The sequence below is a fragment of the Prosopis cineraria genome, unplaced genomic scaffold (assembly GCF_029017545.1).
Source record: "Prosopis cineraria cultivar Desert tree isolate PC_DT_omini unplaced genomic scaffold, ASM2901754v1 PC11, whole genome shotgun sequence".
Classification (NCBI taxonomy): domain Eukaryota; kingdom Viridiplantae; phylum Streptophyta; class Magnoliopsida; order Fabales; family Fabaceae; genus Prosopis; species Prosopis cineraria.
This window is the reverse complement of record NW_026555342.1, coordinates 7,177,946-7,192,656: the sequence shown is the minus strand read 5'-3', so window position 1 is coordinate 7,192,656 and position 14,711 is coordinate 7,177,946. Positions and strand designations below refer to the sequence as shown.

Below are 14,711 nucleotides of genomic sequence, written 5' to 3'. Positions count from 1 at the left end.
TTATATTTTTACAGGATCGAGTAATGAGCCAAGCAAGGAAAAAAAGTTAGGATCGACTTAAAGTTATTAAAGCTATGTGATTGTCGAGTTGGTATAATGAACCTAAACCTTATGAATATTATGTATATAAGTTGCCATAGGGATTACATACATATTATAAGTTGTAAAATGTTGTAATTGTGGTGAATTTGTGACTATTAGCCTAGGTTACACAGATACGGGTACGAGTATCGGATACGATACGGCATGATACGGGGATACGGTAAATTTTTAAAATTTTAGGATACGGGTACGGTAATATATAATATTTTTTTATATAAATGTAAGTAATATGTCAACAATCAAAATGCATAGCAATCCAAAAAAATACAAAATACTATCAAATGCATCACATTTCATCATCCTCATTTTTCATTACATTACTAGGCTCTCTTATAATTTCTTGCTCTAAAATGGGTTCATCAAGTGACAAGCTTGCCATTTCAAGGCTATTGACAGCATCAAATGGCTCCATAGTGTCTCTACTAATATCCCACATTCTACTTTGCCCAATGCGATACTTTTCACTCTTCCTTGACAAGAGACGAAGATTAGTATGTACAAAAACTAAGTCTTCAGCTCTTTTAGGAGTGATCTTGTTTCTCTTCAATGAGTGGATAAAGGAGTAAGTGCTCCAATTTCTTTCACAACAAGAGGAAAAGCACAGTTGGCCTAGAAGTTTCAATGCAAGCCTCTGAAGAATAGGGGTGAAAGAACCATAATTTAACCACCACCCTTTAGGTTCTAAATTCCACCTATCTTGCAAGCAATCAAATGATAAATAGAAGTCTAAACTTCCAACAAATTTTGGGAACTCTTGAAAGACCGCCTTTCTCTCCTCAGGATCAGTAAAGTCCCTATAAAGGCACTTTACTCTCTCAGATGATATTTCATTATCTAAATGAGGCGGAATTTTATTGGGAGCACCTTCAAGCCATTGGGGTGTATAATACTTATAACATTTGCAAACAAAAAGGATTAAAAACAAAACTAAATAATTCATGAATGAAAAATATTGCAATAGTAATATAACTAACCTAGGATTCAATGAATGTGCAAGACAATGAAGGGGAGTGCAACTTTGTGTCTATCGATCAATAATGATCCTATAAACAACATCAAAGAAAGTTGAATACTCAGAAAGCTCCTTATTCTCATGCTTGTAGATGGACTCCTTCACTTGTTCTATCATTGAATCCCGCATTTCATAAATTAAATGAAGTATAGGCTTATTTGTGTTAGCCATCCGAAGCATGTCATAAATCGGTCCAGTGAAAGAAAGTATATAATCCACCTTATCCCACCAAGAGTCATTAAGGATCAAGTTTTCACTATGGCTGCCTTTCCAACATCATCTTCCTTATAAGCATTCCATGCTTCACTTATCACCATTGTACGAAGTGAAGTTTTAATGAGCTTGAGTCTTTTAAGCATAACAATGGTAGATGCAAAGCGAGTGTCAGCTATGGCAAGTAATTTTAATGGCACAAATTCATTAAAAATTGCCAATCGCATAGAATGACACATGATAAATGTTCTAATAAAAGCAGCATCATCCTTAACCTCCTCTATCCAATGGCATTTATTATACACAATCTCATTTGCCTCTGTGTTTTTTGCTGCATATATATTCTTTAATGCAAGATTAAGCGTATGCACAACATATGGCGTCCAGAAAATAGTGGGATACTCAGCCTCTATAAGCCTACCTGCTGATTTGCAAACAGATGCATTGTCAGTGATTATTTGAACCACATTTTGAGGCTTGACCTCTTCAATCACTTGACGCATCAAGTCAGCCATATAATGTCTGTCATTATATTCTTTGGATCCATCAACTGCCTTCAAAAACATGGGATCCCCATCACACACAGCCATAAAATTAATCAGAGGCCTCCTTTGAGCATCTGTCCAACCATTTGTGACTATACTCACTCCTTTCAAACTCCAAGTTCCTTTAATTGGTTCAAGTAACTTCTCTGTGTGAGCTCTTTCTCTTTGCAACAATGGACCCCTTAATGCATTATAACCAGGTTTGTATCCAGGAATGATGTTGTTCGCAGCATATTGATATGAACTAATGAAATATGGATTGCGTGACAAATGAAAAGATAGACCACCTGTATAAAACATTCTTGCAATTTCAGCATGTAGATTTTCTCTTGCCCCTTGTTGGAAGGCCTTTTCTAATGGACTTACTGCCCTTCTCTTGCTTTGGTTGCTTTCACTTGTCATAGGATATAAGGGAGATGAACCTTCAGCCGGGGGTGGTAATGGCACTTGCTTTGACTTGGTCTTCTCATCAGCATCTTCTTGTAATTTTCTCATCTCAACTAGGCAATACTCATCAACTTTCGAGCATATAGCAATTCCCTTGCTAGAAGTTTTTAACAAGTGCCACTTAACTCTAGAATAAGAGCCATTGAATTCTTTGTTACAATAATTGCACCTCTAATATCTATTTCCACCTCCTGGTATGTCTCTATTTTTATTCACCAAAGTGACATAGCACCATAAGGGAGTTCCATCTTTTTGTAGCTCATTTATAGAAGAAAAATGGGCTGCTGAATTAATACTTCCCCCAGAACTATTTGTTGTAGCCATAGCTAATTAAAAAAAATTGAGATAAACTAAAATTAAATATGACTAAAAGCATTGAAATGCAAATTGAGATTTGAGCAAAATAACATGTAACATAAAAATAGAAAGCAAGCATGCATTAAATATAAATTCTGCACATGAACATTGCAATCTAATATATTAAATTAATAAATAAAAATTAAATTTAGAGAAGAGGGCAGAGCATGAGCTTCGGTCAAAAGGGAAAAAAAAAACTGGACATGAGAGTTGAAGCAAAGTTTAAGTCTTTAAGATAAATCAAAAATAAAATAATAAAATCTATTTATTTTTCAGTTTCAGGCTCGTGACAGCGTGAGAGACAGAGTTGAGAGTTGAGAGACACGAGAGAGAGAGAGAGAAGTGTAAACTAGTGAACGGACGAAAGACCGACGCCGGTGAGCTGAGCAACTAAGAATGCGTAGGAGCACGAAAGAACACGGCGCACGACAGGTCGGACAACGGCGCAATCTGGGAAGGTTCGATCTGATTTCGCGAACTCAGTGTAAGAGAACGACGGCCGACTGATTTCGTGAGTTGGGAGAGAATGTCAGAATCAGAAGTGAGTAAGGTTCGATCTGCTTATTTAGGCACGCTCGCACGGAGCGAGTATCCGTGTCCGGTGTCGGATACGCCACCAAAATCGGCGTATCCGTGCTTTTTAATTATTAGCCCATATGTGAAATTATGTAGTGAAATAATTAACTGGACTAAGATTGTAATTATAAATATGTGGTAAATATGTAAAGCGGTGGTTTTATGGTGAAAATGGCCAAGTGGGTTAGTTTAGGTTACATGGTGATTGGATGTTGAAATGTAGAAATGGCTGATGAACAGTCATATTTTAATATATGTTATATAGTCAATCATGTGTAATGGGTCCTTTTAAACTTAATTTAAAGCCTAAAATGGTCTAAAGAGAGTAGGGGATCAATTTGAGCGCTTGAGTGCGTGAAATTTTTTTAAAAAGTAACTTTTTGCATCTGAATGTCTAAATTTTGATCAGATTATTAGATTGTGTTCAAACCTATCTCATTAGTTAACTTATGAGATTAGTTATGTGTGAGCGCTTGAATCACCCCGATTGAACGTCATATGTGAAAACGGTGCACATGCCTGATTCTTTGTTTTAAATGCATGCAATGATTGATATGAATGAATATTATTTATTTTTACTGTGTATTGGTCAAATGTATTATGATTTTGATAATTTTACAAAAGGGAAAAACTTATATACGTAACCTTTTATACTTAATGTGCTTATATCCAATTGAATCAAGATATGTAGAACCTTTATAGATTATTTATTCTACAATAAATTCTTGTTATTAATTTTGTTAACATATTAAGAACCATTTCTCATAATTTGATTGGATATAAGTATATTAAGTATATAAGGTTAAATATATAAGTCTTACCCTTTGCAAAATAAGTCTTAGGCATAATAAAACAAAGTAATTGATTACTATTCGATATTTCAAGTATGGTGATTAAGTTAATTCTTTCTAATATCAAGTAGAATTGGGAAAGGTTACATTTAGTGATTGAGTTATAGCTAATTCAAAACTACAAAGATAAAATGATTAATTTTTTCTTAATTCATTAATCATTCAATTTTACCATTTTACCTTTTTAACACTTAAAAACTCACAAATTGAAATCAAAAATGTTACGTAAGACACATTTAGAGATAATTCAGTGTTTCAAAATATAAAATACCTTAATAACAATAAAGTTTAATTAATTATACTTGTTCAATATTATCATTCTCTCTTTATTATATTTTCTTTCTCTATTTTCACAAACAAAGTTATATTAAATTAAGTATATTTTTAAAAATTTATATTCACGCTTTAAAACATTAAGATTGTAAAATGTATTTAATGAAATTTATTATTATACATAATTTTATAAAAAAATATCTTATAAATTACTTCATTTGAACCATAATATAAAAAAATTTAGTTAAAACTTTAATCTTTAAAAAATTACATATTTTCAATTATACCCTTATTATATACCGTGTATAAGTGCCTTGATAATGACAATTGAAATTTCAATGCTTCATTTTTTTTCAAAAAAAGTAATAAATGAAGTAGGAGTATAATTAGAAAAGCAACTATAAAAATTACTCAACAGCCTCTATTTATATCCAGCAAGGCTTTTAAAATATGTCTTTTATTACGATTGAAGGTAATATTTTTAGTATTGGTTCCATATTCACCATTTATTTTTCACTATGGGCCCATACCCACTTTATTGTTGTTGTTGTTGAAGCCCTTGTAATCTTTTTTTTTTTAGATAAAAAAACAAAAATACTTATAACATTATCTAAGTTAATGCAAAAATGACCAATTTGTTAACTATCACTAACCTCCATTAATTTTTAATGTTAAACCCCTCTCTCCTTGCTACTTGGAATAGAAAATGTGATGCAATTCTGAATGTGCTTGCCACCTATGTGCATCTTCTTTGTTTCCTTCTTCACATTCTCATCTTAGAAATGCTTCAGAATTAAAAGAACAAAGAACACAAGCAAAAGAAACCCAAAAAGGAAAGGAAAAGCACCATCATTGTTGAAGAATTGTACAAGTCAATAACAATTTCAAGAAAATAATCAATCAAAAACTCAACAACAATTAGTTTAAAAAAAATTATACAAGTTGAGACAATCGAAGAATTGAAGCAAATCAAAGTGAAAGGAGGAAATCAAAGAAGGGAATCGAAGACAAGGAAATCAAACACAAGAATACAAGAATCAAACACAATAACATTTTTAGGGTTTGAGTAGGTTTGTTGGTAAAAAATACTCCCAAATTTCCACTCCTATTAACAAGCTTTCATAGGTGACCTTTATAGCCTCATTTTAGTGAGCTGATGCTTGCACTCCCAATTGATGGCACCCTCATTACTAGAGTTGAAGGACTCTCTCATCTCGGAGCCTTTGGGTTTTGAGTATGTTAAGCTTCTGGGTCATGCTATTGCTCTCTACATCGAACCTTCTAAATTTATGACCCCCAAACTTTTAGATCTTAGAGCCTTCTAGATTGAACCTCAATTTGAGAGCTGTGACCCTTATCTCTTTCTAGATCCATTGTTGCTCATCCTTTTTTTTGGATTGTGTTGATTGAGTTCGTTGCTACTCATTCCATTTTCACCATTTTCATGCCGCTTGGTTTGTCGAGAGGTATCAAATTCATTGCATGAGTTCATCATCACCGCCACATCTTCTCCCTCCATTTGGTGCTCTATGAGGTTTCACTTCATTCGATGCTTCATAAGCTAATCTACTGTAGTAATCGAGGATAGATCGAAAGAGGAGGAGGGTGGGAAGAGCTGAACATTGAAGAAGAAAAGAAACAATATGTTCGGTTAAAGGAGACTCACACGTGGCAAGCACATTTAAATCTATGTCATGTTTTCTATTCTACCTGGAAAGGAGAAAGGTGCTTAATGTTAAAAATTAATGGAGGTTGGTGATAGTTAATGAATTAGTCACTTTTGTATCAATTCAGGTAATGCTATGAGTTTTTTTTTCACTTTAAGTTACTGGGTACTCCTGGTCGACCACTTGGTAGATATTTTTATTCCTTTGCCCTTTATTTTTATTTAATGTATAATAATTTAAAAAATTAATATAAAAATATGAGAAAAGGAGTCAGATGTTCACTGTAACCATTTAACAGTAAAGTGCAATATATTGGAGATAGAGATTTAGATCAATCCATTCTTGTATATTAGAATAGAGACAAATGAAGGGGATTATAAATAAAAGATCCAAGTTTATGAGTTTCTTTTTTCTTTTTCACCAACACCAAGTTTATGAGTCATATCTCATCTTTCACGTAGAAAGGATAATGAAATAGTTGATTGGGTAGCTATACCTTGTAAAAAGAAATTGTGTCCATTTGGATGGGTATTGTCACCAACACCCTCTTTAGTTGATATTTTAAACAATGATTTGAGGTTTGTTCTTCTTCTTTTGTTAAAGGAAGGCAGGTTGGAATCTTGGAGATAGTGAGACATGTTAGTTGAAGTGTTGTTGTTGAGAAGCTTATGACTGTTTTTACTTTGTTTTGTTTTTGTACTGTTTTTCAAGTTTTTTTTTGTTGCTTATTTGTTGTTTTGTTTTTCTATTAAGATGGCTTTGATATATTTTTTTTTATTCAGGTTTATGTGTTTAATTTTATTGTATAGGCTTTTGAATTGTTTTTTTTTCCTTCTTTGATGGCTTCTGTTATTAGCATGTGTATTATATTTTTTCTGTGATTAATAAAATTGACTTGTGCTTTGACAAAAAATAAAAAAGAAAAGAAATTAGAGTTATGTATCAGCTATCACCCTCTTAACTCGAACAATATGTATATATAATTATATCACTCCCTGTTGTATGTGTGTCAAAAGTGTGTGTGTCAAAGTCCCACGTTGACTAAAAGAAGGAATCTCTTAGTGTATATATACTAAGGAATGAAGTGGGCTAGTAAAATGGGCTTGGGAGAGAAGTGGCCTCGCGCACATGAGACAGGCCAACTTAGGGCAATCACAGTTGAAATCAGCCGATTCGCCCCCCCCCCCGCGCGCGAGTTCAAGAGGCACTGGGTTTCTTTTATTGGGTTATTCACTGGGTTCCTTTTACTGGGTTATTTTTTCCAAAAATGGTTAAATAAATAATTATTTTTGCTTACCCGAAAAACCTCTGATTTAGCTGTTTTCAATTTGAACTTGAGGCGTTGGCAGTTTTCTGGAAACCGAATTCTGTGCGTTAATGTTTTGTCTGCCAAACGTCTCCAGATTGAACGCTGAACGTTTTCAGATTAATGGACGTGCACGTTTCTGCTGTTTAAGGCGCGTAACTGAAGCATTAATCCATGAACGTTCGTTGTTTAATGTGTGTATAATCGAAGCATTAACCGGTAATTATAACCCAACGTTTGTGTCTCATTCCTCGGCCTATAAATAGACATGGGTGCGGACAGAACAGAGAGCCAGCGTTCTCGTCCTCTCCTCCCTTTGATCTTCTGTTCATCTGTTCTCATTTTTAGTCTCCGCTATTCTGTTCCCTTGCTCCGCCATAGGAAGTGCTCGTTTAATCCTGAGGGACTGCTGGTCCGCCGTCCAAGTGTATCGGAATAGTTCTTAAGAACAGTGTCCTTCCGGACATGACTCGAGCAATTAGTAGCTCGCTGTTTGCCTCTGCATCTGCTGTCTTCAACACTCCCTATATATATGGATATATATGGTGTCAATATAAAAATTTTAACAAGTTGCGTTGGTTTGTTTCTCGCACTACCTCAAATCCACAACCATAGGACTCATATTACTTATATGACATAAAATTTATAGAAAAATAGATTGTTTATAATTCATATTTAGTGCCAACTGTCAATATGAAATATTTTATACTTCACGCAAATCACAGGGCTGCCATGCAATCAGTCTGTATATAATGTAAAAATTATGACAAGTCATACCATTCTTTTTTTTTTCCTTTAAATGTGAGCACTTTTATTTTTCTGTGGATAACAAGTTTTTTTTTTTTGAGAAAATTAGTTCAATGGCCTTATAAAATATAACTCTCATAAATTATAGATAAGGTTTTTAAATATTTTTGAATATAGCCCATTCATAAAATTAATTAGATATTTTTACGTTTTGTATCCTCAAAATAAATTTATAATTAAAACATAATATATTTGATTTAACTAATCTTTACCTGATTGAATCTTTCATTTTTATTATAAAAAATCATATTGTGCGTGCTCCCTCTCTAATTTATCATCTCTAAATATTTTCTTCATTAGATTTTTGGATCTGATTTTCTTGGATCATCATATTCATCTCTCGTACAGTGCTTTTCATCATCAAAATTTTTGATTTAATTTTTCCGGATCACCATCTTTATCGCAGAGCTTTTCCTCTCTTTCCCTATCTGTTCTTCCCTAGATATTATGAAGAGGATATTAGACATTGAAAAGAAAACTTTATTACTGATCTGCGATATTATATCATTGATATACGAATGTATATAAATGGTAAACAAATTAGTAAGTTTTCATTGATATAACTTATATATTAGTGATATATAATAATATATCATTGATATGCTAATATAACCAAACAATCAAATATAAACTTATTTATAATTGATATACAGTCATATATCAATAATGTAGTATCACAAATCAGTAACATGAAGAACACATAGTCATTTTTTCAAAATAGATCAAACAAAATTTCAAGAAATCCTTGCTTGAACTCTAGCTTTTGTAATAGAGTCTGATCGACTTCTTCATCCTGGATTTGCAACTTTAGTGTGGCTTTATGTAGAAGCTGCAGTTTCAGATTTCCTCACCTTGCGTTTGTGATTTTTCAACCTGAATTTGTAGCTTCCAGTCTACCTCGCCTCATCTTGCGTTCTTGTGGTTTCCTGGCTGAATCTCTAACTTTGTTTATCCATTGATGTGAGTTATTTTATTGTCTATTGTCAGTTTCTTCGCCGTTGTGATTGAGAGTACAATGTTGACTCTATATCTTTGAGTGGGTGAAAGCGAGACTAGTGTGAAAAAAGAAAATCATGGTATTGTGATGTTTAAGGATAGTTTTATCTTTTGTATCAAAGAAAAATTAAAAAACGGCTATTATCTTAATTTAAAAAAAAGTGAATTATTAGTTTTATTTAGTTACGTAATATTGACTAAATTTGTGAAAGCCCAATTCTGTTTTTTTTTAATTTTACCATAAAAAATTCAAGAAGGTTTAGAAGTAGAGGCCCATGAGGCCCAAAATGATTTTATTTTATTCTATTTTATTTTGGTATTTCGACCCACGAGCAAAACCCTTGTTCAACCCCAGAAAGATTTGCGCGCGCGCCTCTCATCTGAACTGGATCTTCTTCTGCCACCACCGCTTCTCTCCCTTCAAGGTGGTCCTTCCCTTCGGCGAAGTTCTCCGGTTCACTCCGAGTTGACTTGAAAATGGCTGATGTGGTACAATATAGATTGGAGCGCATGGTCGACGAGCTCGACGACCTCGAGCAACGTGGCCTCTTCAGCCGCCGCGAAATCGCCGAGATCGTGAAGCAGCGTCGGAAATTCGAGTACAGACTCAAGCGTCCGAGTCCTCTCAAGCAGGACTTCTTAGCCTATATTGAATACGAGACTCAGCTTGACGCGCTCCGGAGGCTCCGCAAGAAGTTGGTGGTGTCGCACGAGTCCAAGAGTCAAGGAAATGAGAAGAAGAAAAGGAGGAAGTCCAAGTCGGATTTCGCTGGCGTGATGAGGATTATGGAGATTTATGAGTTGGCTTTGAAGCGGTACAAAGGCGATATTAATCTATGGTTTCGGTATCTTGAGTTTTGCAGACTGAAGAAAAATGGGAGGATGAAGAAGGTAGCATGCTATTGTATAACTATTTTCTCTAGAACAATGTAAGAAAGCAACACAGTAATATAGAGCCAAAAAAAAAAGGCTGGTTATTCAAATTGAAGATAAAAGCTGGAGATAATTATTAAATTAAATTGGGAAAGAAGCACGACTTTCTTCTACATAAATGATCAATATGATCTGGGTTCTGGAGACGTTTTCCGTTTTCAGACTAAGATTTCTGTTGTTCATTATTTAACACAAGTGATTCTTTGCATATCAATAACATTATAGCTACTCACATCCATGTCGTAATTTCATATTCTATTTTAATATTTGTGTTTTTATTATACCATCTGAACATTTGAGTCTTGAAATTTTTCAGGCCCTCGCAAAACTTCTAAGGTTTCATCCAAAGGTACCAGGAGTTTGGATATATGCTGCAGCTTGGGAATTTGACCATAACTTAAATGTTGCAGCTGCCCGTGCTCTAATGCAAGAAGGGCTTAGGGTTTGCCCAACTTCAGAAGACCTTTGGGTTGAGTATCTTCGGATGGAACTTACATATCTTAACAAGTTAAAGGCTAGAAAGGTTGCTCTTGGTGAGGATGAGGGAACTTTGACTCGAGATCAGAGGGAAGCTAGTGATAAACAACAGAGAGATGAAAATGAAGATTCATTCATGTCCTTCAATGTTAAAACAGAAAATAATGAGAATTCAAATGTGGAAGATGCCGACTCAGAAAAGAAACAAGCATTATTTGCTGAGCGTGGTATGAGAATCTTCCAAACTATCTACAGTGGTGCAGTTGAAGCTATCCCTTCAAGTCTTAATGTTCGGCAGCGATTTCTTGAAATATTGGAGGGTACTAAGTTAGCTAATTCTGAAGAAATGTGTAAGGAGATGCTGAATGGTATGAAGAGAGATTTTTTGACAGAGCCAGAGTTCTGGGATTGGCTTGCAAGGCGTGAATATGACTGTGAAAGTATGCAGGAGATGAGTGAAGAAGCCATCATTCCTCATATGCAAAAGGCAATACAGGTATGAATTCATGGGAATCACTAAGACCATAGAGAGTGATGTGGTAGAATAATTCTGAGTAAGAGATTTTAGGAGAGTTAAAGGCATAGAGAGAAAAAACAGAGGAGATAGAGAGAGAGAAATAGAGAGGAATAGGAAGAACAAGAGGGAAGAACAGAGAAGAGAAAGGAGATTCAGAGAGACTGAGAGGAGAGAATGAGAAATGAGAGATATTGTACTGAATAGTACGCTCAATCTTATTGATATCAAAAAGCATCCGATTTACAAGTATATGGCAGGGTATTTATAGGCTCTAATCCATCTTAATCAACTAACAGCTAATTTCCCAAAAGTAATACAACTAATAACTAACAATAACTGTTATAATTATAATGACATAACATGAATGGTGTGCTATGGCCGGTGATGACTAGCTTGGGTACCACTGATGTGGTAGAATAATTCTAAATAAGAGATTTGAGGAGAATTGAAGGGATAGAGAGAAGAATAGAGGAGATAGAGAGAGAAAGAGAAATAGAGAGGAATAGGAAGAACAAAAGGGAAGAACAGAGAAGAGAAAGGAGATTCAGAGAGACTGAGAGGAGAGAATGAGAAACGAGAGATATTGTATTGAATAGTACGCTTAATCTTATGGATATCAAAAAGCATCCAATTTACAAGTATATGTAAGGGTATTTATAAGCTCTAATCCATCTTAATCAGCTAACAGCTAATTTCCCAAAAGTAATGAAACTAATAACTAACAATAACTGTTATAATTATAATGACATAACATGAATGGTGTGCCATGGCCGGTGATGACTAGCTCTGGTACCACTGATGTGGTAGAATAATTCTGAATAAGAGATTTTAGGAGAGTTGAAGGGATAGAGAGAAGAATAGAGGAGATAGAGAGAGAGGAATAGGAAGAACAAGAGGGAAGAACAGAGAAGAGAAAGGAGATTCAGAGAGACTGAGAAACAAGAGATATTGTACTGAATAGTACGCTCAATCTTATGGATATCAAAAAGCATCTGATTTACAAGTATATGTCAGGGTATTTATAGGCTCTAATCCATCTTAATCAACTAACAACTAATTTCTCAAAAGTAATACAACTAATAACTAACCATAACTTTTATAATTATAATGACATAACAGAGAGCATATTATTTGTGTAAATGTAATGACATCATGTAATTCATATAGTAGACTCTATCTAGTAATATAAGGCTTCTTGTTGTTTTTACCATGAAAGTAAATTAAAAAAGTATGCATATAAAGATTATTGGTCTTGTGTATCTATGCTGCTCTGATGAATCTCATAACTTTTTTCCCCCTTCTTGTAGGTCTATGAGGAGGCTCTGAAAAGTGTTCCTTCGGGCAATATGTTTAGGTTGTATGTAAACTGTCTAATGGATTTTATATCTTATAAAGGGGGAGAAACCAATATATCTGGGTGTTCAGATGAAGCTGTAAATTATGTATTACATCTGTTGAGAATATATGAAAGGGCTGAAAGTATGGAGTGCCTTACTGAGGATCTGGCTTTTGATTATTTATCATTGTATTTGCAATTGGGACGGTTAGATGAGGCCAGGAAGCTGTCGACAAAGCTCTGCTCTGGTAAACTTGCGGAGTCTGTGCACTTATGGGTATTAAGGATAACTATAGAGATTAAATGCGTAGCCAGGAGTTCTCCTTCCCAAAGTGATGCTGCTCTGTTATCCCTCTTTGAACTCCTAAGATACAGTTTGACAAAATTTCCCGTTTCAAAATCTGAGAACTTGTGGGTAATGGTATGTTGTTAGCACGAAATTAATACTTTTGTTTTCTTTATTATATTTCCGTACCAGTTTGACCGCTGATTTGCACTGAGCATTGGAATGCATTTGGGCTTTTCTCAGATGATCTTTCAAGGCCCATTAATGAGCTTTTTTTTGTTTAGTCCCATCAATCTGTTATTTAAATTTCACACATTTTGTTCCTGCACAATCCAATCTTAAAGACTTGAACAGATTTTTTCCCTTTCGTCTAAGCTGTTCTGTACATTTGCTATTTCAAATTCATAAAGGCCTTAATAATTCTTCTTTGAAATTGGCTCTCCTCGCAGGCCCTTAAATTCTTTGCAAATCAAAGACTGTATTTTGGTAAGCTTCTGGAGACTTCTGTCACTACTTTGGCCAGGGATGGTGGCAGTGAAAGTGGATTTTCCCTCTCCTCTACCATTGTAAAGTTTATCCTTCAAAAGGATGGAATTCAGCAGGCCAGAGAGATATATAAACGGTATGTTCTGGATATTTTTTCTCATACTTATTTTTCTTCAGTTGGAAGTTTCATACGCTTTCTTCTCATTGCAGATTTCTAGCTTTACCACATCCCGGCCTTGTTTTATATAAAAACTGCATTGACCTTGAAACAAACCTTGCTTCTATTGGAGATAAAGATGGTCTCGTGAACGCCAGAAAATTATACGAATCTGCACTTGCAACTTATGATCAAGATGTCAAATTGTGGCAAGATTACTATCAAATGGAAAGCAAGGTATAACAACTTAGGCTTACTTGTGCTGTGACAGCTGCACGTAATGACAAAATAGCCATCATAATTGTCTGCATTTTCTGTATTCTTTGGTGGATTCCATACCCTTCAGAGTGTTTGATAAACTTGCAAAAGTTATGAGCTTATAAGAGTTATCTCGTAATATTGTCAGGTTACGCCTTGTAGCTGCGTGAGCTTGCATAAAATATCTTCATTAATTCCGCTGACTGTCTATCACATCAAATACAGATATATCATTTGAGCAGTGGCATATCTTTTATTTCAAATCGGTCTCCCATTTTGGTTTTTTGTTCACTGATGTTTGCAGATGGGAACATCAGAAAAGGCTACTGCCGTTGTGTGGCGGGCAAGGAGGATAATCAAAGATCCTGGCGTATTCATTGTTTCCCCCGATTTGGGATGATACTCAAAGACACTGATGAATCGTCTTGGCTTCAATTTTGACCTCATTTTTCAAATATCTTTCTTTTTAGATAGGGCCAGGCATGAAAGAGGTTTTCCCTTCATATTTTCTTTCGAGGAAGATACAGCAATTGCTTTAATCATGTCGTGTTTTTACATTGTAACCTCTGAATTGGAGGATTGAAATGTATGTCATCGTGTAATCTAAAAATATTTTTCTTTTTGGAGGAAAATATTTACAACGTTTTCAGTCTTACTGTAAATTTTTTAATAAAAATATCTATAATTAATTCAAGTTAGTAATTTTGTTCTTTTTTAATTTTTTTCGTAAATTGATTTTTCAATTGATTTGTGTACTTGAAGAAAACTCACTGGTCTTGGGCATGTTGGTCACTCCAGTCATCACGGAGGTGTTTTTTTTTTTTTTTTAGATGTGATGCATTGTTTGTGGGCCTCACGAAACATTAACGCTATCCAACAAAATCCATTTAGGCCGACCCTCCTCCTATGTAAACACAAGGCATTTTTTTAAAATTATAATAAAATTCCTAAAAAATATATAAATGATAAGTTAGTTCTTTAAAATGTTAAAATTTTTCTGAAGTCTTTTAAGAGTTTTTTAATCATTAATGAATATATATAAATTATTAAATTGTTCTTGTTGAAAATAAATGATTCATAATTTTTCTTTTTATATTCTTCCTAACTTC

The 14,711-nt window shown here is 34.3% G+C and overlaps 2 protein-coding genes across 2 annotated transcripts; one reads left to right on the top strand and one right to left on the bottom strand.

Moving 5' to 3' along the window:
• Window positions 1–1,359: 1,359 nt before the first annotated feature.
• LOC129286052 (uncharacterized) lies at window positions 1,360–2,367 on the bottom strand. The gene has a single exon (XM_054922093.1). It carries the CDS (start codon window positions 2,365–2,367, stop codon window positions 1,360–1,362), a length of 1,008 nt encoding a protein of 335 aa, XP_054778068.1.
• A 7,131-nt stretch (window positions 2,368–9,498) lies between these two features.
• LOC129284919 (uncharacterized) lies at window positions 9,499–14,304 on the top strand. Its single transcript, XM_054920431.1, has 6 exons — window positions 9,499–10,043; window positions 10,402–11,058; window positions 12,387–12,836; window positions 13,151–13,323; window positions 13,398–13,581; window positions 13,907–14,304. The coding sequence occupies exons 1-6, from the start codon at window positions 9,630–9,632 to the stop codon at window positions 14,000–14,002; spliced, it is 1,974 nt and encodes a 657-aa protein (XP_054776406.1). The 5' UTR covers window positions 9,499–9,629; the 3' UTR covers window positions 14,003–14,304.
• The last annotated feature ends 407 nt before the right edge of the window (window positions 14,305–14,711 follow it).